We start from the raw sequence: 21,712 nt of genomic DNA, 5'->3' as shown, positions 1-21,712 counted from the left end.
GGTGAGGAGAAATTTCTTCGCTCAGAGGGTGGTGAATGTGTGGAATTCACTACCAAAGAAAGTAGTTGAGGCTAAAACGTGTGATTTCAAGAAGAAATTGGATATAGCACTTGGGGGCTGAAGGGATCAAGGGATATTGGGGGGGGGGGGAGATCAGGATATTGAATTTGATGATCAGCCATGATCATAATGAATGGTGGAGCAGGCTCGATGGGCCAAATGGACTACTCCTGCTTCTATTTTCTATGTTTTCTGTGAAAGATATAAACAATGAAGTCTCTTCTCTAAGCTCCAGCATGCATTTGATCAGTCAGTCAGGGGGATGCACACCCTGTTGACTATTTGGGGACTATCCAGGATGCATCAGGCTGCAGGCTGGCTTACTTCACAGGAGACTATAAAATCAGACCTGGAAGCTGTGTTTCATCCAATGAAATTCACTTTTGGGTTTATAGTTGCAGCTCACTGCTAAATAACCAATGGGAGCAGGGAGGCAGAGAATCATAGAATCCCTACAGTGCAGAAGGAGGCCATTTGGCCCATCGCGCCTGCACCGACCACAATCCCACCCAGACCCTATCCCCATAACTGCACGTATTTACCCTGCTAATCCCCCTGACACTAAAGGTCAACTTAGCATGGCCAATCCACCTAACCTGCACATCCTTGGAGTGCGGGAGGAAACCGGAGCACCTGGAGGAAACATGCAAACTCCACACTGACAGTCACCCTAAATACTTGAAGTTTCAAAAAAATACAAGGGAAGAGTTAAAATGGATAGAATTGACCAGAATATATGTTAGGTGGATATAGGAAAAGAAACAGCTGAATGTTGGCTTGGAATGGTGGTTAAGGGTGATATTAATGATTCTGAGAGGGGTTGTGACAAACATAGGTGAGGAACTCAAACTGAAGGTTGCAGATAGTGAACTATGCGTTGTTTCTGAATTCTAGGGATTTCTGAATTCTAGGGATGGTGAGATTGATGGAAACGGTCTATGCTACAACAATTTAGTCTATGTTTCTGATAAGGAACAAAATATTGAGACAGATAAGAGGAGGCAGAAAAGAGAGAGCCCAATTAATGACGCCAAATATTCTACCAGAAACAGCAGAGGAAGCCGAACATATAATAGTTATGAAAAGAGAAGTGGAGAAATATTTTCAAGGAAAGTATGAAATGTATCAGGAACAAACTGGCACAAGTAGGATTGGCCAAATGACCTGGTCTGTGCTATAAAATAGTATAATTATAAAATGCACTGCAGCCTTGTAGACCATAAGACATAGGAACAGAATTAGGCCACTCATGGCTGATATTTTTCTCATCCCCATTCTCCTGCCTTTCCCCCATAACCCCTGATCCCCTTATTAATCAAGAACCTATCTAGTTCTGTCTTAAAGACACTCAAAGACGTGGCCTCCACAGCCTTCTGCGGCAGATTCACCACTCTCTGCCTGAAGAAATTCCTCCTCATCTCTGTTTTAAAGGATCGTCCCTTTAGCCTGAGGTTGTGCCCTCTGGTTCTAGTTTTTCCTACTAGCGGAAACGTCCTCTCCATGTCCACTCTATCCAGGCCTCGCGGTATCCTGTAAGTTTAGGTAAGAGCCCCCCTCATCCTTCTAAACTCCAACATTAGCCATTTCAGTTTGTGAAGGTCAGCGTCTCAAGACATTATCTAAACATAAGAGCATTTAATCATCTATACAGAAGCTTGCTGTATCATCCAAGTGCCAGTAATCAATCCTAACAAATATATATCATAGCAGCCTACAGTGCAGGAGGAGGCCATTCAGCCCATCGAGTCTGCACTGACTCTCTGGCAGAGTAGGTTACCCAGGCCCTCTCCCCTGCCCTGTCCCCGTAACCCCACACATTTACCATGGCTGATCCATCTCACCAATACATCTTGCGACACGAAAGAGCAATTTATCATGGCCAATCCACCTAACCTGCACATCTTTCGAGCATGGGAGGAAACCAGAGCACCCGGAGGAAACCCACACAGGGAGAATGTGAAAATTCCACACAGAGTCACCCAAGGCCGTAATCGAACCCAGGCCCCTGGCGGTGGGAGGCAGCAGTGCTAACCACTTTTCCACCCATACAATAAATGTTGCTTTCTTCTTCCCTTTTGGGAGGGGCTTGCGATTGGCATGTGTCGGGGGGGGAGGAGGAGGAAGAGTTTTGCACTCTGGCTGAAGAAGAACTTGCATTTACCAAGCAGCTTTGATGTCCCCTGCAACACCCCCAATGCTTCATAACCAATGTGGTGCTTTTGAAGTGTAACCACTGTTGTAACATCAGCAAAGCGTTCGGTCAGGACAATCTTGATTATCGTTTAAGAGCGTGACAGATTCCTCAGCCGCGTGGTAATTGTGTGACTCCCTTAGTGAGTTCACTGAATGGTAGAGATTTATGTATGCAAATCCAATCAGCTGGAAAAATACAATTGTACAGCAGATTCAAGTTGGCTCTCAATTTCTTCTCAATTAGACCCAAGACATCATGATGAAAGCCACGACACACAGGAGGACAGCCACAGACTAAAGCAGTGAATGCAAGCATGGTGAAGACTCACCTTTGATCTGAAGGATAGTCCAAGAACTCAGGACTTAGGTGGGGGAGGCAGAAAGAAAAATGCATGCATGCAGTAAGTAGCAGTGAAGATTGTTTAATTGCTGAATTATTAAGGGAAAGCACAATCAGTAAAAAGCCAAGTTTTACCCAAAATTAACCAATACATGTACATTCTAAGTTAAAAATCAGAAAGCACCAAGAATGGAAACAGTGGAATGTATTTTTTTTTAAGTTAACATAGTTAAGATAGAAAGTTGACCTTCATTCTACAAACCAAAAGTAAAGTTCAGGAAATACTAACATAGATATGAAAGATAAAGCTCAAAAACATTTACAGCAAAGTTTTGGAGCAACAACACAGTGTATTGTTGATTGGAAAGAGGATTCATTTGACCCCTGAACTCCAACAATGGAGTGCTTACAATGGCATTAAAGGAGGTGTGGGAATAACTGCCAAGCTCTCTCAGCTACAGACGGTGTTTGCAGACCCATGGAAGGAAAATTACAACCAAGAGAGGAAAAGGAAATTTATTGTCAATTTTTTTAAAAAGCCACAAAAACTCTTTAAAGAAAAAAGTTGATTGTCATTCAAGCCACAGTCCAGTTTGACTCCCTGAATTTTCTGATCTCTATCCTAACATAGGCGAGTAGAAAGGGATAGCAGAAGTAGTAATGCAAATATCACAGAACCATATAATCCCCACAGTGCAGAAGGAGGCCATTCAGCCCATTAAGTCCACAATGATTCCTCAAAAGAGCATCTTACCCAGGGTAACCCCCTCGCTCTATCTCCGTAACCCTGCATATATACCATGGCTAATCCACCTAACCTGCACATCTTTGGACACTAAGGGTGGTGAGGCAGCAGTGCTAACCACTGTGCTGCCCATGAGCAAAACTAAAGACAAGGTAGCATCCTTTAATGGCTCAATGCTGAACTGGCTGATCTGGTAGCTGATCTACAACTGGCCTTGAATTCTCCACATTGAAGGTGAGGTGGGGGTTTAACACAGAATCACAGAATTGTTATGGCACAGAAGGAGGCCATTTGTCCCATTGCGAATAAGCAAATCCCCGCCCTCTCCTGGTAATCCTGCACATTCTTCTTTTCCAGATAACAGTCTAATTCCCTTTTGAATGCTTCAATTAAACCTGCCTCCACCACACTCTCAGGCAGTGCATTCCAAACCCTAATTCCACAACCACTGTTTATCCGTGGCATCAGAAGAAATATCCATGTTCTGTAATACTTATCCTGTGCCTTTGCAAACTCATGAAGAAAAATCCCATCCTAACCCTGCAGTCCTGTGAGCCACATTTTCCTGTCACCTCGTATCATCGAGGCTTTGCCCATCTTCATAAACTCTTCTCTCTCTTTAACCAGATAGATCTTCCCGCTTTTCTTACTGACATCTCTTTCCACCACAACAGTTGCTCTTCATGACTTTACACTAACCTCAGTTGTAGATATTTAGCACATGAGGTCAACAAGGGAGGAAATTAAGTTTAAGCTTATTTATTAGTGTCACGAGTAGGCTTACATTAACACTGCAATGAAGTTACTGTGAAAATCCCCTAGTCGCCACACTCTGGTGCCTGTTTGGGTAGACTGAGGGAGAATTTAGAATGGCCAATGCACCTAACCAGCACGTCTTTCAGACTGTGGGAGGAAACTGGAGCACCCGGAGGAAACCCACGCAGACACGGGGAGAAAGTACAGACTCCGCAGAGACTGTCATCCAAGTTGGGAATCGAACCCTGGTACTGTGAGGCAGCAGTGCTAACCACTGTGCCACCGTGCCGTCCACGGGAGGGAGGAGGCACAGAAATTAAGGAGGGCAAAGAATTAAATATTAGGATAATCATAACTAAAGACCAGAATAAAGCTTCTTAATCAAAAATCTAAGCTAGCCTTAGTTAAAATACGCAAGAACATCTATACCTTCCAGAGTGTACGTTTTGGCAAAAAACAAAGGTAAAAATGAAATACTGACTGATGGAAATAATTGCTGAGTGCATGTTTGGAAACGGCACAATAAATCATTTTGATATATATCAGTATTTAATGATCCATCTGAGAAGGTCCGCAGTATTGTGCAGAACAACACACACATGGCACATAAATGATATACAATTGTACAAAGTTCATAATGTGGTGATGGTGGGAATGGACTTTGGACCGGATCAAGTTGAAGGATGACATTTTTTAAAGTTTATTTATTAATGTCACAAGTAGGCTTACATTAACGCTGCAATGCAGTGACTGCGAAAATCCCCTAATCGCCACGCTCAGGCAACCTGTTCAGGTACACTGAAGAAGAATTTAGCACGGTCAATGCACCTAACCAGCACGTCTTTCGGACTGTGGGAAGAAAACGGAGCACCCGGAGGAAACCCACGCAGGCACGGGGAGAACGTGCAAACTCCGCACAGTCGCCCAAGCTGGGAATCGAACCCGGGTCCCTAGCGCTGTAAGGCAGCAGTGCTGACCACTGCACCATCCATTGCGTGATGGGAGAAATGGAATACTCTTCATTCTTACACGTAGTGATGGCATCCCACTCTCCCTGGATCGGTAGGCAGTCACAATTACGCAGTGCAAGTTTTATTTGGTCTGATGTGGAGTTGCCCGACATTGGACTGGGCTGGGCACAGTAAGAAGTCTCACAACACCAGGTTAAAGTCCAAGAGGTTTATTTAGAATCACGGGCTTTTGGAGTGCTGCTCCTTCCTCAGGTGAGTCGAAGTTCTCAGCCAAGGGCTCAATTTCTGCCCCACCACCAAAATGGACCCCACCACTCACCTGATGAAGGAGCAGCACTGCGAAAGCTCGTGATTCCAAATAAACCTGTAGGACTTTAACCTGATGTTGTGAGACTTCTTATTTGGTCTGGACAAGGAGATACTTACCTCTGAGGGAAGTCTTGTAATCCGTATTTCTGTCCCGCATCACGGATTATAATCTATTGTCAAAGTGAAGGTAGACAATTGTGCATCACTCATTTTTAAAAACATAATTCTCCATTCATTGTCCCTCCCAAACTGTCCTTGAGCAGGGGTTGGTGGGCCCTCTTAACAGCTGAAGTCTATGAAATGAAAGTACTCTCATAGTAATAGGTAGGGTGGTCAAGGATCTTGACGCAGTGATGGAGGACATAAAGGGCAACAATCACTGTCAGATTGCTACTCCAGTCCTATATTATTTTTACACAGTGCTACAGCTCTGCATTTCTGGATTTCCAAGCCAGGCCTCTTCAGAAATGCGGAGTGTACCTGTGCTCGGAGCCCTTCTCTGCTGCCTTCATTCACCAGGATAGTGAAAGGCTTTGGGACGTTTGAATAGCTTTTTACTGCGTTTAGTAAGTGAGTGTGAGTGAGGTAAGTGCTAGCTGTGCAGGGTGGGCAGCGCGTGCAGGGTGGGCAGCGCGTGCAGGGTGGGCAGCGCGTGCAGGGTGGGCAGCGCGTGCAGGGTGGGCAGCGCGTGCAGGTTGGGCAGCGCGTGCAGTGCGTGCAGGGTGGACAGCGCGTGCAGGGTGGGCAGCATGTGCAGCGGGTGCAGGGTGGGCAGCGCGTGCAGTGCGTGCAGGGTGGGCAGCGCGTGCAGGGTGGGCAGTGCGTGCAGATTGGGCAGCGTGTGCAGCGCGTGCAGGGTGGGCAGCGCGTGCAGGGTGGGCAGCGCGTGCAGGGTGGGCAGCGCGTGCAGGGTGGGCAGCGCGTGCAGGGTGGGCAGCGCGTGCAGGGTGGGCAGTGCGTGCAGGGTGGGCAGTGCGTGCACGGTGGGCAGCGCGTGCACGGTGGGCAGCGCGTGCAGGGTGGGCAGCGTGTGCGGGGTGGGTACAGTGTGTGGGGTGGGTAGAGTGTCAGCTCAGTAGGGTGCCAGCTGCATAGGGTGACAAGGTGCCGAGGTTAGTTCTGACAGGCCACAGGAGGGAGTTGGAAGCTGGGGGAGTCGGAAGCTGGGGGAGTCGGAGGATCTACCCCGTGTTTTGCGGTAACGGAGGCAACCTGCCATTGGCCAATGGCAGCGGGGTGTCACCATCGACAGGACCGGAAGAACCCCCCCGCCACCGAAGGGAAGGGATGGAAAATTTTGGCTTTTATGTTTAATTTTATTTTCTCTCTCTCAGTGAAATGAAAATTAGTTTCAGCTTGAGTGAAAATCCAAATCAAAAATACGAATGCAATTAGGATTGCTGATTGCGCCAAAGTGGAAATGACCATCGGGATTTCAAGTTCATTGGAACCATAAAGGGAACTGTCAAAACGTGCTGTAAAGAGGGCTGTCAAAAGGACCTGGTCAAGCTATTAAGGGATTTAAAATTTCTGCCCTTTAAATATTTGAACACATTCTTTGCAGCGATAAAGAAAAATGTTCAGTGCTTACTATTTCACTCTGTTCATTGACTTCAGAGTTATTGTTACAGGATTAGTGGTACATGACCGAATTCACAACTTTTCATTATCACAGTGGGATGCCTGTCAGTTCACAGTTTGATTGAACGTTCCAAGCGGTTATAAACAATTCGAAGTGGGACTATGAATTTTAATGCCTGTTTTCATAAGGGATTAAATGTAGTAAATGGGTTTTTATGAGTATTTTTTTTCAATACCGAATTTAAAATCAACCAATCGAAACATAGGATTTAGGAGTAGGAGTATATTTGGCATATTTGTTAGTGAAAAAAATTCCCATTCAAGGAACCCACTCAAAGCGTTAATCTCTTAGGAAAACAAACTAACTTCTATTCAGATCACTCATCAACGATAGTTAGTCATTTAATAGCCACTTCAGCACTAGAACACCCGCTGAGATTATTGTACCTTTTGAAACTGAGCCAGGCTTTCAAAATGATATAGCGATAGCCCTTGGCAAAATGTCAACACAGACCTCTATTTAAACTGCACGACCAGAAGGTAATTTCTTTCTTCTTAGCCTACGCCAGATGGCCTGTCAATTGAAGCAGTCCAGCAGAGGGTTTTTAACTCTTACTGACAGCTGAAGCCTGCTTTTTAAAGAGCTGGGGATTTAAAAACCTTCAGGACATAACACTTAAATAAATAAACCTTAACTGATCGTCAAAAGCATTTACATCGACTATATCATTAATGACTCCCACATTAAGGGTTAAAGTCCCTCCAATACCCAAAATGGGACACTTTTGAACTCAGCACTAAGTTCAAATGACCCTGCTGTGTTTGGGTTTCCCTTCTGTGAGGGTTACACCCTGCTCCCTTTACCCCCCCGCCCCACCCCCGTCACCAAGATAGAGAGGCTGGACTTCCCCCCACATTCCGCCCCACCATTTTTAAAGGTCTAAAAAATCTAGCCCATAAACACGAATCTTTCACCCCAATATGACGCACTCTCCAGGTACAATCTAAATTTGTTACACGAATTCTATAATAACATCGCTGAATGTTCCTCACAGTGCGGTGGACATTGTAAGAAAATTTCACACACCCGCCACGGGAATTCATAAAAGGAACATTCCACTACTAAGCCAGCACCGAAGGGAGAAAGTTCTGAGCGTCATTCAGGTCCAAACGTGCTGCCCGCTGTTAGTACACATGATGCAGCGAACTATTAGTTCCAAAATGACTAAAAGCTTCGGTGTGACTATTTGTTCTCCCCGTCCCCTGCCATCCCAACCCCAAATGAAAATTGTTGGCACGAGATCAAAGAAAAGTATTTTTAGTTCCTTTGAATTCTTGCACTGCCGGTCCTCCACCATGCTGCTTCACGTACTGTTTTCTGTATCTAATTCAGTGCAGCCTCCGTAAGGGTGCATTTATTTGCTGTGGTGAGCTTACATCTTTTTCAGATCATTATCGATATTTACGTGCACGTTCTTTCTGTAGTTTTGCAGCTTTTGGATCAAAGTCACACAAATAATTGCCTTAAAACAGTTCAGAATTTATGAAAATTGTCCTTGACAATAAACACCATTCTTGCTGTGAAGAGATGGAACAACACTCAGATAAAACATACAGAAGAATAAGCAGGAAATGCCATAATTACGCATGCGGGTTGGACAATGTCGGAAAGAAGGTAAGTTAATGACTCAGGTGTTTATCCTTCACCAGAGCTATTGCAATAGAGAACATACTCTGCATGTAGGGATATGGGGGTAGGGCCTGGGTGGGATTGTGATCGGTGCAGACTCGATGGGCCAAATGGCCTCTTTCTGCACTGTAGGGTTTCTGTGATTTCTATGATACACCTGAAACATTAACTGGCCATCTCTCTTTACACTGTCCTGTTATCTATTCATGAATAAACACACGGATTAGTGAGATAGATAGGCTCTTGATTAATAAGGGGATCAGGGGGTTATGAGGAAAAGGCAGGAGAATGGGGATGAGAAAAATATCAGTCATGATTGAATGACTGAGCAGACTCGATGGGCCGAGTGGCCAAATCTGCTCCGTCTTAAGGTCTTATGAGGAGTAGGAGTAGGCCACTCAGCCCCTCGCCCTGCTCCGCCATTCAAAAGGATCATGGCTGTCCAGATTATAACCTCAACCCCACATTCCCGCATCACTCCGGTAATCTTTCACCCCCTTGTTACTCAAGAATCTATCTCACTCAGCCTTAAAAACATTCAAAGACTCTGCTTCCACTCACTTTGGAGGAAGCAAGTTCCAAAGACTCATGAACCCTCTGGTGAGAGAAGAAAAAACTCCTCTCATCCCATTTGCATCGCTTGCAGCTGGGGAGCTGATGGCCCAGTGGTATTATTGCTAAGCTATTAATCTAGAAACTCAGCTAATGTTCTGGGGACCTGGGTTCGAATCCCGCCACAGCAGATGGTGGAATTTGAATTCAATAAAAAAAAATCTGGAATTAAGAATCTACTGATGACCATGAAATCAATGTTGATTGTCGGAAATACCCATCTGGTTCACTAATGTCCACAGTAAGAGTTTTAACAACACTGCTCCATGGGAGCAGCGCTCCGAAAGCTAATGGTATTTGCTACCAAATAAACCTGTTGGACTTTAACCTGGTGTTGTTAAAACTCTTACTGTGTTCACCCCAGTCCAACGCCGGCATCTCCACATCATCACTAATGTCCCCCAGGGAAGGAAATCTGTTGTCCTTACCCAGTCTGGCCTACGTGTGACTCCAAAGCCACAGCAATGTGGTTGACTCTCAACTGCCCTCGGGCAACTAGGGATGGGCAATAAATGCTGGCCAGCCAGCGATGTCCCAAGAACGAGTTTTTAAAAAAAGACCAGCTTTTAGATTCTGAAACAAAAAGAGAAAATGCTGGAAAATCTCAGTAGATCTGGCAGCATCTGTGAGGAGAGAAAAGATATGACGTTTCGAGTCCGGATGACCCTTTGTCAAAGCTTCAGATTCTGCTCTTTCGGCACCTGAACTGAGATAGAATCATAGAATCCCTACAGTGCAGAAGGAGGCCATTCGGCCCATCGAGTCTGCACCGACCACAATCCCACCCGGGCCCTATCCCCATAACCCATGCATTTACCCTAGCTAGTCCCCCTGACACTAGTGGACAATTTAGCACGGCCAATCACCTGACCCGCACATCTTTGGACCCAAGTGGTCTTCCCTTTCTTTATCCTGTGTAAACCATGTGGCAGCATCCAAACTCTCAAAGCGAAAGACAGTATTTTTCACGTCCTACTGTGAATGGCTAGTTACTTCCAGATGAATGAACTAATGACAAGTTGATATGATTCTCCAGGGCGTGCGCTCATGATAAACTATATATATGCTGGGAGAAAAAACGTAATTTGTCAGCCTTGATGAGTAGGATGTTGCAAAGTTTCTGCCTATTCAGCTGAAAGATGCGCGTGCAACTCAAGTAATGCTTATTTTCAAACGGCCCAATGTCAGACGATGAGGGATTATTTGCACAGTGTCTTTTACTGAGGTGCACACTTTGCGATTATAAATAGCATCAGAAGGAGTGAGAGCTGAAGGAGGTTTTTGAAGTTTTTAGATCGAGGGATCCTTTTTTTTTGAAAGAAATGACAAAAAAACCCAAGAAAACCAGAACCCTGTCTGTAAGGAAACACTCAACTGCTTTGCTGACACCAGAACTGCAACAACTTCTCAAAAACAATCCTGAGTTAAGAGTTTCTCTTTCCCTCGCCACAACCTAAAAGAGGAAAGCGATTGCCCTGGTTTCAGTTTGCGGGGGGGTAAGGGACTTGTGCAAGGATAAACCAGTACAGGGTATTGATCAAGTATCTTGAACACATATAGAAAGGGACTAGGTCCATGCAACGGGTACTCAAGGGGTCATCCGACCTGACTGTCTGCCCCTCTAGCACGGCTATACTCACAGCCAGATATCCCTGGAGAGGGAGTATGCAGTGTCCACGGGCACCGTTGAGGCTTTCCGTGTTTGTTGGGCCCCACAGGGACTGTAAAGTGACAAAGATACAACTGCCTGTTGAAGTAGTCACTTTTATTTTATTCATTCGTGGGATATGGGCGTTGCTGGCTGGCCAGCATTTATCGTCCATCCCTAGTTGCCCTTGAGAAGGTGATGATGAGCTGCCTTCTTGAGCGACGGATACAACCGAGTGTCTCGCTAGTCCATTTCAGAGGGCAGTTGAGAGTCAACCACATTGCTGTGGTTCTGGAGTCACATGTAGGCCAGACCAGGTAAGGATGGCAGATTTCCTTCCCTAAAAGACATTAGTGAACCAGATGGGTTTTTCTGACAATCGACAATGGTTTCATGGTCATCAGTAGATTCTTAAACGAGGGAACTAATATTATGGCAACACCAGAAGCATTTTGTTTTAAGCCATAAAAGATACAGGTTGTGTTTCCAGCGTTGCCTCGCATTCGACTGTCGTAAGCCTTCAGAAAACAACCCAGGAGTTCCAGAGATCTCTGCATAGTCTTTGAAGACAACCGCCTTCAATGACTAGGAGCTATTTAACACCATTCACTTAAGGTGCTTTGAGTTGAGGTGAGGCCTGGGCCAGTGGTTTCCAACACCCAAGTCAAGTATGGGCTGGATGCGAGACCCTTACATTGAGTTCTGGCATGTTTACCAGCAGATAGTATGAGATTTGTTCAGCAGACGTCAGTCCCCCTTGATGCAATCTGAAAACAACTTTAATTATACATAAATTGCTCGGGAAGAGGGTAACACAGGAAAAGCAGACATTGGGACACCGTAAAGTATGAAAAGTAAACCACAACGCAGCTGAGAAATCTCCAACATGCCTGAGGTACATTGGTTTATGCTTGATATTTCACAATCTCCCACCTCCCTAAAGGTGATTTATGCACACATGCCACCTCCTTGCATATCTGACATTCTGGCCATGTAAACATGATGGGGAGGGGTACAGCATATGAATGAGTTCAGTATCTGGACATTGTACTTACTCTGGAATCTCATTTGCAAGATGGCTTGAGAGTAGAGAAAACAAGGACACACATAAGAGACAAAACAGACACCATACAACGATAAAACTGGGACAAGCACAAGTCACTTACTGAAGGAGAATTTCTAACAACCAGATAGAACAAAGGAAAGCGAGATGGCTTATTTTGGTCATATGAATCTGCTTCATTTTTGGATTTGTGTATGGGTTGACCAGTGACGTATGAATACTTAAAAGTGATGTACATTCACAATAAAATTCAGCATCAAGACAATCGAAAACTCAAGAGCCCGACTGGATAATTTTATGAAGGGTCTCTAACAATACTTAACCTGAGCTGACATTTGAACCCACCGCAATTACAGCGCACGAGTTCCGTCAAACCTTGAAGGGGCTTCGAAATTGCAGCTGCCTTTCGGGGAGGTCGTGACCTTGCAGTTCGCTTTTATGGGTCAGAGTATGACCTTGAAAATGGAGCAAGGCCATCAGTCCCCGGGAGGTGACACTTGCACCAAAAGCAGCTAAGCCATGTGACACAAAGATTAGAACTTATGCGCTGAATCTACACACTTTTCAGGTGATGTTAAAATTGGGACTAATACAGCTCCAAGGTTGTACATATGGCGAAAGATACATATCCTTGTTTTTTTTTCCTTGGTTCTGTTATTTGTAAATATTAATGAAGCGTGCTGACAAAATGGTAGGAAGTATTAGCGGGCGAGTGAACACCACAATGTACGTCAGTAGAGGCTGGAGAAAAGATGTATTGTTTCTGAAATGAGGTGGAGAAGAGTGTGGAGTTTCCCAAAGTTAGGGAGAAAATATATTTTTGATTACGTCAACTGCTGAACATTGTACCAGCAATCATTCACATGCAAAAAAAACATGACGTACCTCCTTGTTACTGAATTGTGATATTCTATGAAAGTCCGCCCATTAAAAGCTATAGATTCACTTTCACCTGCAGTTTTCTCTAGCAGTGCTGTGGAAACAGAGAAAACAACATAATCCAATTACAACTACCAATTTCAGAATACAACTGAGCAACGTGGAGCGCTGAAAATGTCCCACCAGGGGCGTATCTGGAACACGCTTGCTGCAAGTCCAAACAGAGAGGCACGTAATGCGAAATTTCGCAACTAAAAGATCTCAGGTCATATCTTTAAGCGGCTGATGACACTGTTGCACTTGCTTGCTGTTTCGGTACAAGTTAAAATCTAGTTTACTCGTACCCTTAGTAACAGGAGGCTGACAAATAAGGCAAAGGAACCTGGGCTTAAAATAACGACGGCTTAGCCTTGTCGCTCTTGGACACATCTCAGACCAGCTTCCCTGAAAAATAAAGTCCTGCTTTGTGTGGGAGCCAGTGCTATGTTCAACAAATGTGCACCATTCAACGCTGGAGTGAATGAAAGAACAATCGTCCTCAAGCATGCCCACGTGTATCAGTTATTCATCCCGTGTCAGTCCGATCTTTTTTAAGGTATATTCACAACATTTATTTTCGGGGATTCCCGAATGGTGAAGTCAGCCACTCCACTGCCTGAAACCGGTCTGACTCATGCAAAGTTGGAAAGTCCCAGATTTATTTCTCTTCCTGTATCGGGTTAGTTGAGCTGGGTGACTCTGCGGTCATTGACTGGCCGCATTGCAACTAATCTGGAGGGATGAGGTGGAATTGAATCCCCCTGCCCCACCACCCAACTAAGGAATGTGAAAGTCACGCAGCACGGTGGCACAGTGGTTAGCACTGCTGCCTCATAGCTCCAGGGACCCAGGTTCGATCCCCGGCTTGGGTCACTGACTGCGTGGAGTTTGCACGTTCTCCCCATGTCTGCGTGGGTTTCCTCCGGGTGCTCCGGTTTCCTCCCACACTCCAAAGGTGTGCAGGTTAGGTGGATCGGCCATGCTAAGTTGCCCATAGTGTCCCGGGATATATAGATTAGAGGAATTAGTGGGGTAAATGTGTGGGGATAGGGCCTGGGGCAGGACTGTTGTTGGTGCAGACTCGATGGGCTGAAAGGTCTCCTTCTGCACTGTAAGGTTTCTATCAAAACTGGTGATACAATTCCCACGTACAAGCTCTTGATAACAAAAGAGAAAATGCGAGAGAATCTCAGCAGGTCTGGCAGCATCTGTAAGGAGAGAAAAGAGCTGACGTTTCGAGTCGAGATGACCCTTTGTCAAAGCTAAAAGGCATAGAAAGTGGGAGATATTTATATTATTACATAATGCATTGCCTGGCTTCACACAAAATATCGCCACTTGAGCAGGTGACTTGATGTTCAACCCTAACCCCGCAGAAGAGGAGCAGAAACAGAAATTAAATCGCACTGATTCCCTCCTGAACTTATGTAGTGAATTACAGCCTCTGATGGCTCTGGTAAAGAGAGTTCCTCAGACCATGCATTTACAAGGCTTTCCTTGGACCGAATTGTTTGAGATACAAAAGAAATCATGCTAGTTATTTAGCTAATTGTAGAATTTTTAAAAATCGTAGATGAATTCTTAAGATTTAAACACTGTCAGAAATGCCATCTGTCAGATGAGGTTTAGGACCAAGATCTGCCTTGCCTGGTGTGAATGCCAACGCTGTTGTTTCAAAGGAGAGCAGGGGAGTTACTCCTGCTGCCTTGGCCAATATTATCCCTCAATCAACATCACAACTAATAGATTACCTGGTCATTATCACATTGTTATTTGTGGGAGCTCGTTGCTGGCTTTCCCACAGTATAAGACCATAAGACATAGGAGCAGAATTAGGCCACTCGGCCCATCGAGTCTGCTCCGCCATTCAATCATGGCTGATATTTTTCTCATCCCCATTCTCCTGCCTTTTCCCCATAATCCCTGACCACCTTATTAATCAAGAACCTATCTCTGTCTTAAAGACACTCAATGACCCGGCCTCCACAGCCTTTCACAACAGTGACTATACCGACGGCACTTTGAGATGCCCCAATAGCTGTGAAAAGTGGGAGATCTGGGTTTCCTACACATTTCTGGTCACAGAACCCTTTTGGCCTCCCACGGATACCAGCAGAAGCCCAAAGAAACATTCTTATTATGTCGAAGAGTTAAACAACAGAAAATTGATTGTTTTTGTGCAATAGGTACAAACATAATTTTTCTATTTCTTGTATGAATACATTTCTTATAATTAAACCTTCTTTTCAATGGGAGGAATGATTCTGCTTCTGCTGCTCACAGGTTTGTTAAATCTTAGGGTGCTGCTTGTATCAGATGCACACTCACCGTTCGCTCTCACACTCTCACGTTTCTCTCATACACACATACAGATAGATCTCTTCCTCACACACACTTGCGTCACTCCCTCATTCTTTCTCTCTCTCACAAACACTCATTCTCACGTTTCTCTCTCTCTCTCTCACACAAACACACTTCTCTCTCACAAGCTTTCACCTCCCGCTCTCACATACGTATACACACTCAACTCACTCACTCACACACCCCTCACTCTCTCTGACACAGGCTCACCTCTTTCCCTCTCACACATGCTATCACCACTCTCTCTCACACGTGGAGGTGGATTGGCTAAACTGCCGCTTAGTGTCAGGGGGACTAGCTAGGGTAAATGCATGGGGTTATGTGGATAGAGCCTGGGTGGGATTGTGATCGGTACAGACTCGATGGGCCGAACGGCCTCCTTCTGCACTGTAGGATTGTACGATTCTACATGCACACACGGTCATTTTTCTCTCTCAGCTTACACACACTCTCACCTTTCTCTCTCTTTCACACAAACACACTCACTCTCAAATACACACACTTTTACGCACACACACACACACACACACACACACACACACACACACACACATTCACTTCACCAGTGAGCGTTTCTGTAATCAATGCGAGGAGAAGCCAGCCTCTGATTGGGTGTGTAGCTTCACAGTATTTTTCAAATGTTAAACATCAGCCTGGCTTACCGCGGGACCCTCTGGACATGTGAACAGAACCCCAGGCTTCTGCAGAACACCGTTTGGGAAACCCTGTACTAAATGAATACTGTGTTTGCTGCTCTCTGAAGTTGACCATAGCTCGGTGTTAGAGGGAGGAAGAAAATCAGCCAGTGTTCCAACTTCTGGTCACGGTGTAGTGCCCCCAGTTGAAAATGTGTGAAAGCCAGTTTCAGGCTGGGGATATTACACCTCATGCAGCTGACAGGTCTCCGCCGATCCGTCAAGAAGGTTCACAGGTGGAGTGAAAGAATCGACGTGTTAAGGGGGAAGTCCATAGAATTCTACAGTGCAGAAAGAGACCATTCGGCCCATCAGGTCTGCACTGACCACAATCCCACCCAGTCCCTAACCCCCATCCATTTACCTTAGCTAGACCCCTGACACTAAGGGGCAATTTAGCACGGCCAATCCATCTAACCTGCACACCTTTGGACTGTGGGAGGAAACCGGAGCACCCGGAGGAAACCCACGCAGACACGGGGAGACTGTGCAAAACTCCACACAGACAGCAACCCAAGCCGGGAAACTCAACTGAGAGAAGAGGAGATAACTATCAGGATTTCACAGAGAACGCAGATGACCGTACCTTTTTCACACTGTGGTCCCGAGAACCCTCGCTGGCACATGCAATCGTATTCCCCGAGTCTTGGACTACAGATTCCGCCGTTGCGGCATGGATTCCGTCTCACGGTGCAGGGGTGCGAGCGGTAATTGGAGATTTCAATGGCCTTCCGGATGTTTTCTTTTTTAAGAAGTGGAACAGATTTTATTGAAAGCTAGGAGCAAATGCAGAAGAAACCAATTATGACACGGTTACCATTTTTAAAATTAAAGGTGCAAAAAGCACAAATTCTGTAAAAACACCTTCATGAAGATATTTTGTTTTGATGAACTTAATTCCAAAAATTCAAGCTTCTTTCCAAAACAACAGAACTCAACCCACCAACTGAACAGATATCCCAGCTGGAGTGCACCTTAAGTGCTGTAAGTTGCAGGGCTAAGGGCCATGTGCAGGAAGATGGGATTAGATGGGTGTTTTTGGGTTGGCATGGACAAGATGGGCTGAATGGCTCCTCCTATGGAGTATCATTTCTATGGTTCTATCATGGGCTGAATTTTCAATCGGGGTTCAGGAACCCAGCATGGGAGCTGGTTTCGGATCCCCCACTTCATACGGCTTGTTGGAGTCACATCCACTGCTATTTTAGAACAAGGAACCAATGAGAAGCCAGTGAGCAGTCTCACCTTCCAATGTGAGGGTGGACACCCACGGATGGCGGGCCAATGGGAAGCAGTGCAGCGCTCACCCATCGGCTGAGGTAGGAGTTGCCCCAATCTTGACAATGGAGAAAGAGTGAGAGGGAGAATGAGAGGAAGAGAGAGAGGAAGAGAAAGAGAGAGAGGGAGCGAGAGAAAGAAAGTGAAAGGGAGAGAGACTGAGAGAGAGAGAGGGAGAAGACCAGATATTTATTTTTAGAACAGCCACAGATGCCCGGGCAAGATCCTGATGGGGCCACCGCCACACCCCCAGGGGCCATCTAGTGGGAACTATCATCAGGCACCCCTCCCGCCCCCTCCTTTCCCACCCTTGGCCAAAATGGGCTTCCCGCATTGCCAATTGTAGTTGGTGTGGGAACTGGGCCTTAACAGGCCCCTCGGATAAATTAATTCGCAGATAATCTTTGGTACCGTTTGCTTGGCAGAAGGCAGAGAGTTTGACCCGGAGACATCCTCTACAAATGGTTTGGGTCAGGATTGTGGCTGGGAGCCAACACAATGGTGCCAAATTTATCAACCTATCCACCTCAGTTTTGAATCTTTCCATTGACCACCTCCTCCCAGTCCAAGCAACTGCTCTGAGGGAGAACGTTCTAGATTCTATTACCTTTAGTGTGATTGGTGCTTCTTGACATCACCCTAAGTGGCCCAGTTTGAATCTTAAGGTTCGAGGGGAAGTGGCGGACCGGCCAAAAGTCCACTGACTTTCAGTAGGACCGAAGATCCTGGCAGCGGGCGGGGCCGGAGAATCCCAACCATGGTCCCCAACAAATGGAAAGCTGTTCATATCTGTGAACCACGGGAATGCTGCATTCCCTCTCTCAGCCAGGGTGAGCCTCCCAGGGTGGAGGCCAGGCGCTCAAACCTCTCTGAGCATCCCAACTCAGAATGCCGTTTTGGGTGGATGGGGGTGGGGGTGGGGGGGGGGGGGGGGTGTATATTGATGCCCACAAGCGGACACCCCCTATTTTTTTTTGGCACAGGCAGTGCATGAGTAAAAGAAGTTTGGGTGAAGAGAGGGGTATAATTTGGGGAAAACTTCTCTTGCAGAACAAGGTTCATTAAATCAGATGCTGTGTACAAGAGGGTGATAAATTGCAATGTTTTGATGCCACTGTGCCCAACTTCTGGCTTTATTTTTTTATTCATTCATGCGACATGGGTGTCGTTGGGTGGCCAGCATTTATTGCCCATCCCTGGTTGCCCTTGGAGAGCAGTTGAGAGTCAACCACATTGCTGCGGCTCTGGACTGACATGTAGGCCAGACCAGGTAAGGACGGCAGATTTCCTTCCCTAAAGGGCATTAGTAAACCAGATGGGTTTTTCCAACAATCAACAATGGTTTTATGGTCATCATGATGTGGAGATGCCGGCGTTGGACTGGGGTAAACATAGTAAGAAGTCTCACAACACCAGGTTAAAGTCCAACAGGTTTATTTGGTAGCAAAAGCCATTGCTACCAAATAAACCTATTGGACTTTAACCTGGCATTTTGAGACTTCTTACTGTGTTTATGGTCATCAGCAGATTCTTAATTCCAGATTTATAGAATATAGAACAGTACAGCACAGAACAGGCCCTTCGGCCCACGATGTTGTGCCGAGCTTTATCTGAAACCAAGATCAAGCTATCCCACTCCCTATCATCCTGGTGTGCTCCATGTGCCTATCCAATAACCGCTTAAATGTTCCTAAAGTGTCTGACTCCACTATCACTGCAGGCAGTCCATTCCACACCCCAACCACTCTCTGCGTAAAGAACCTACCTCTGATATCCTTTATTGAATTCAAATTCCACCATCTGCTGTGGCGGGATTCAAACCCGGGCCCCCAGAACAATTGCTGAGTTTCTGGATTAATAGTCTGGCGATAACACCACTAGGCCACCGCAGTTTAAACTTAAAATTCAGTGTGTGTTATGAAAATAAATCTAAAACACAACAGAACATTCTCCCAACAAATTAAAAACTGTAACGGTCAGCATTAATACAAGTATGAATGATAAGGCTGGTTTCCAATCTAGGAATGAAGGCTTGAATCTTATTAGCAGGAGCGGCTAATGGTTTTTAATCAGTTCTTTGTCCCCAATTCCTACTTGAGGTCAATTCAATAAATGTTCTAATTATACTTACCTTCTGAATTGCTCCAGTGAATCCAGAGGTGATTGTGGCGGCACGGGCAAATTTATTGAAGTTTGGTGCTCCACCCACATACAGGGCTTCCTTGAGGTTCAGTGCTGTGTGTGGGGCCTTGGAATGAAGAACATCTTCAGATTTAATTACACGGTCTTGCCGGAGATGTCATTCGCTAAAACGACGACGCAACAACAGCCAAACACGGCACAATGTTTCACCGAAAACTCAGTCTGTTACCATAACGATACAAGGTTCAATTCCAATGGGGTTTTTTTTTTGGTGTTATAATTGAGTCGAGGCACATACCGAGAGCTTTTCATTCCACAACTCACTTTTAATAATGGGCTAAATCCATTGTTTTCAACGTGACAGACTGACTTTAAGGCTCAATGTAAATATTAGCAATATAAATCTGTAACGATGGACTCGTTAGTGGGGTCGGTGGTGGTGGGGGGGGGGGGGGGGGGGAGGAGAGAGAGAGAGAGAGAGAATGGGAGGAAGGGGGGGGTATTCTTGCTAGGGGAATGCACTGGGCTTGCAAACTGACAGGTCTTTGAGAACACCGTCCAAATGGAGTTCATGGAAGAAAACAATAACTGAACAAAAACCTTGGTGAAATGGAACTGGAACGTGGCCATTCCAGGTGTACAGTGCTGTATCGGATTCACATTATACCCATGAAGTCTGTTTCTGTTTACAAGTCAGCTATTTGTGTTTCTTTTATTTTGTCCAAAAGAAGAAATTCTACTTACCACATTTCAGCATACATTTATGACTGTAGAGGATCACAGAATCCCTACAGGGCAGTAAGATGCCGTTTGGCCCATCGAGTCTGCACCGAGTCTCTGACAGAATACCTTACCCAGGCCCACACCTCCACCCTATCCCCATAACCCCACATATTTACTCCGCTAATCCCTTAACCCTCACATCTTGGGACACTAAGGAGCAATTTAGCACGGCCAATCCACCTAACCTGCATATCTTTGGACAATAAGGGGCAATTTAGCACAGCCAATCCACCTAACCTGCATATCTTTGGACACTAAGGGGCAATTTAGCATGGCCAATCCACTTAACCTGCATATCTTTGGACACTAAGGGGCAATTTAGCATGGCCAATCCACTTAACCTGCATATCTTTGGACACTAAGGGGCAATTTAGCATGACCAATTTACCAAAACAGTACATCTTGGGACACTAAGGAGTAATTTAGCATGGCCAATCCACCTAACCTGTACCTCTTTGGATACTAAGGGGCAATTTAGCATGGCCAATCCACTTAACCTGCATATCTTTGGACAATAAGGGGCAATTTAGTACGGCCAATCCACCTAACCTGCATAACTTTGGACACTAAAGGGCAATTTAGCATGGCCAATCCACTTAACCTGCATATCTTTGGACACTAAGGGGCAATTTAGCACGGCCAATTTACCTAAACAGTACATCTTGGGACACTAAGGGACAATTTAATTTAGTATGTCTAATCCACCTAACCTGGACATCTTGGGACACTAAGGGACAATTTAGCATGGCCAATCCATCTAACCCACACATCTTTGGACTGTGGGAGGAAACCGGAGCATCCGGAGGAAACCCACGCAGACACGGGGAGAACATGCACACTCCACACAGACAGTGACCTGAGGCTTGGTAAGGGGAATGCTCAGTTACGCACAAATAACAGGTTCCTTTCGAAACGAAAAAGCTGCTTTTGGAACATCCAAAATGCAGAACTGCTCAGAATTTTAGGAACATTTGTGCGTGAACCTGGCGGTTTGCTGTTGAAATGCTCGTTTCTCTTGAAGCTGCCAATCCCTCCACCCCCCCCCCCCCCCCCCCCATAAAAGACTTTCAAAAATACCAGTTAACAGCTGGCGTCTCTGTGCAAAACTCCGGGCCAGATCAGGCCAGTGACTTGTTCAAACTAGCATATATTTAAAATAGATCTCTACACATGACAAGACAGGAGACCAAATGGAAGTGCGCTTATTAATTAACACAAATGCTTCTGGAGGTTCAGGATTATTTACCTTCTGTTCGTCAGCCAACTTCTAAGTTTCAGCTGTTAAGCTTGAACGCTGGTTTCAGGGGAGGGGAGAGGTTCAGTGGCATTCTAGTTTAATTTAAACCTGCCAGTTCACAACTTCTTTGGGCAGGAGGGTGAACCATGACTGGACTCAGTAATACTAAATGGCAAACTTGGCCTTTTGCGACTTCCCTCCCCCCCCAAAAAAAAATCTGTGATGCTTTTGTGCTCAGTGCGAATGAATATTTTTTTCAGAGATTACAAATAAATCCCTTTCCCCCATCCCCCAACCTCCCCCCCCCATTCCCACATTCGAGTGCTATCA

The 21,712-nt window shown here is 45.6% G+C and overlaps 1 protein-coding gene across 1 annotated transcript in view; it reads right to left on the bottom strand.

The window, feature by feature from the left end:
* Positions 1 to 21,712, bottom strand: part of agrn (agrin) — a 582,383-nt gene that overhangs the window by 8,793 nt on the left and 551,878 nt on the right. Inside the window, exons 31-33 of the mRNA XM_078238727.1 lie at positions 19,352 to 19,468; positions 16,529 to 16,718; positions 12,854 to 12,941 (exon numbers count right to left, since the gene is read on the bottom strand). Coding sequence (XP_078094853.1) covers positions 12,854 to 12,941; positions 16,529 to 16,718; positions 19,352 to 19,468 — 395 coding nt within the window. The remainder of the gene's footprint in view (positions 1 to 12,853; positions 12,942 to 16,528; positions 16,719 to 19,351; positions 19,469 to 21,712) is intronic.

Source organism: Mustelus asterias, chromosome 22 (assembly GCF_964213995.1).
Source record: "Mustelus asterias chromosome 22, sMusAst1.hap1.1, whole genome shotgun sequence".
Classification (NCBI taxonomy): domain Eukaryota; kingdom Metazoa; phylum Chordata; class Chondrichthyes; order Carcharhiniformes; family Triakidae; genus Mustelus; species Mustelus asterias.
This window is presented reverse-complemented; position numbering and strand designations above follow the sequence as displayed.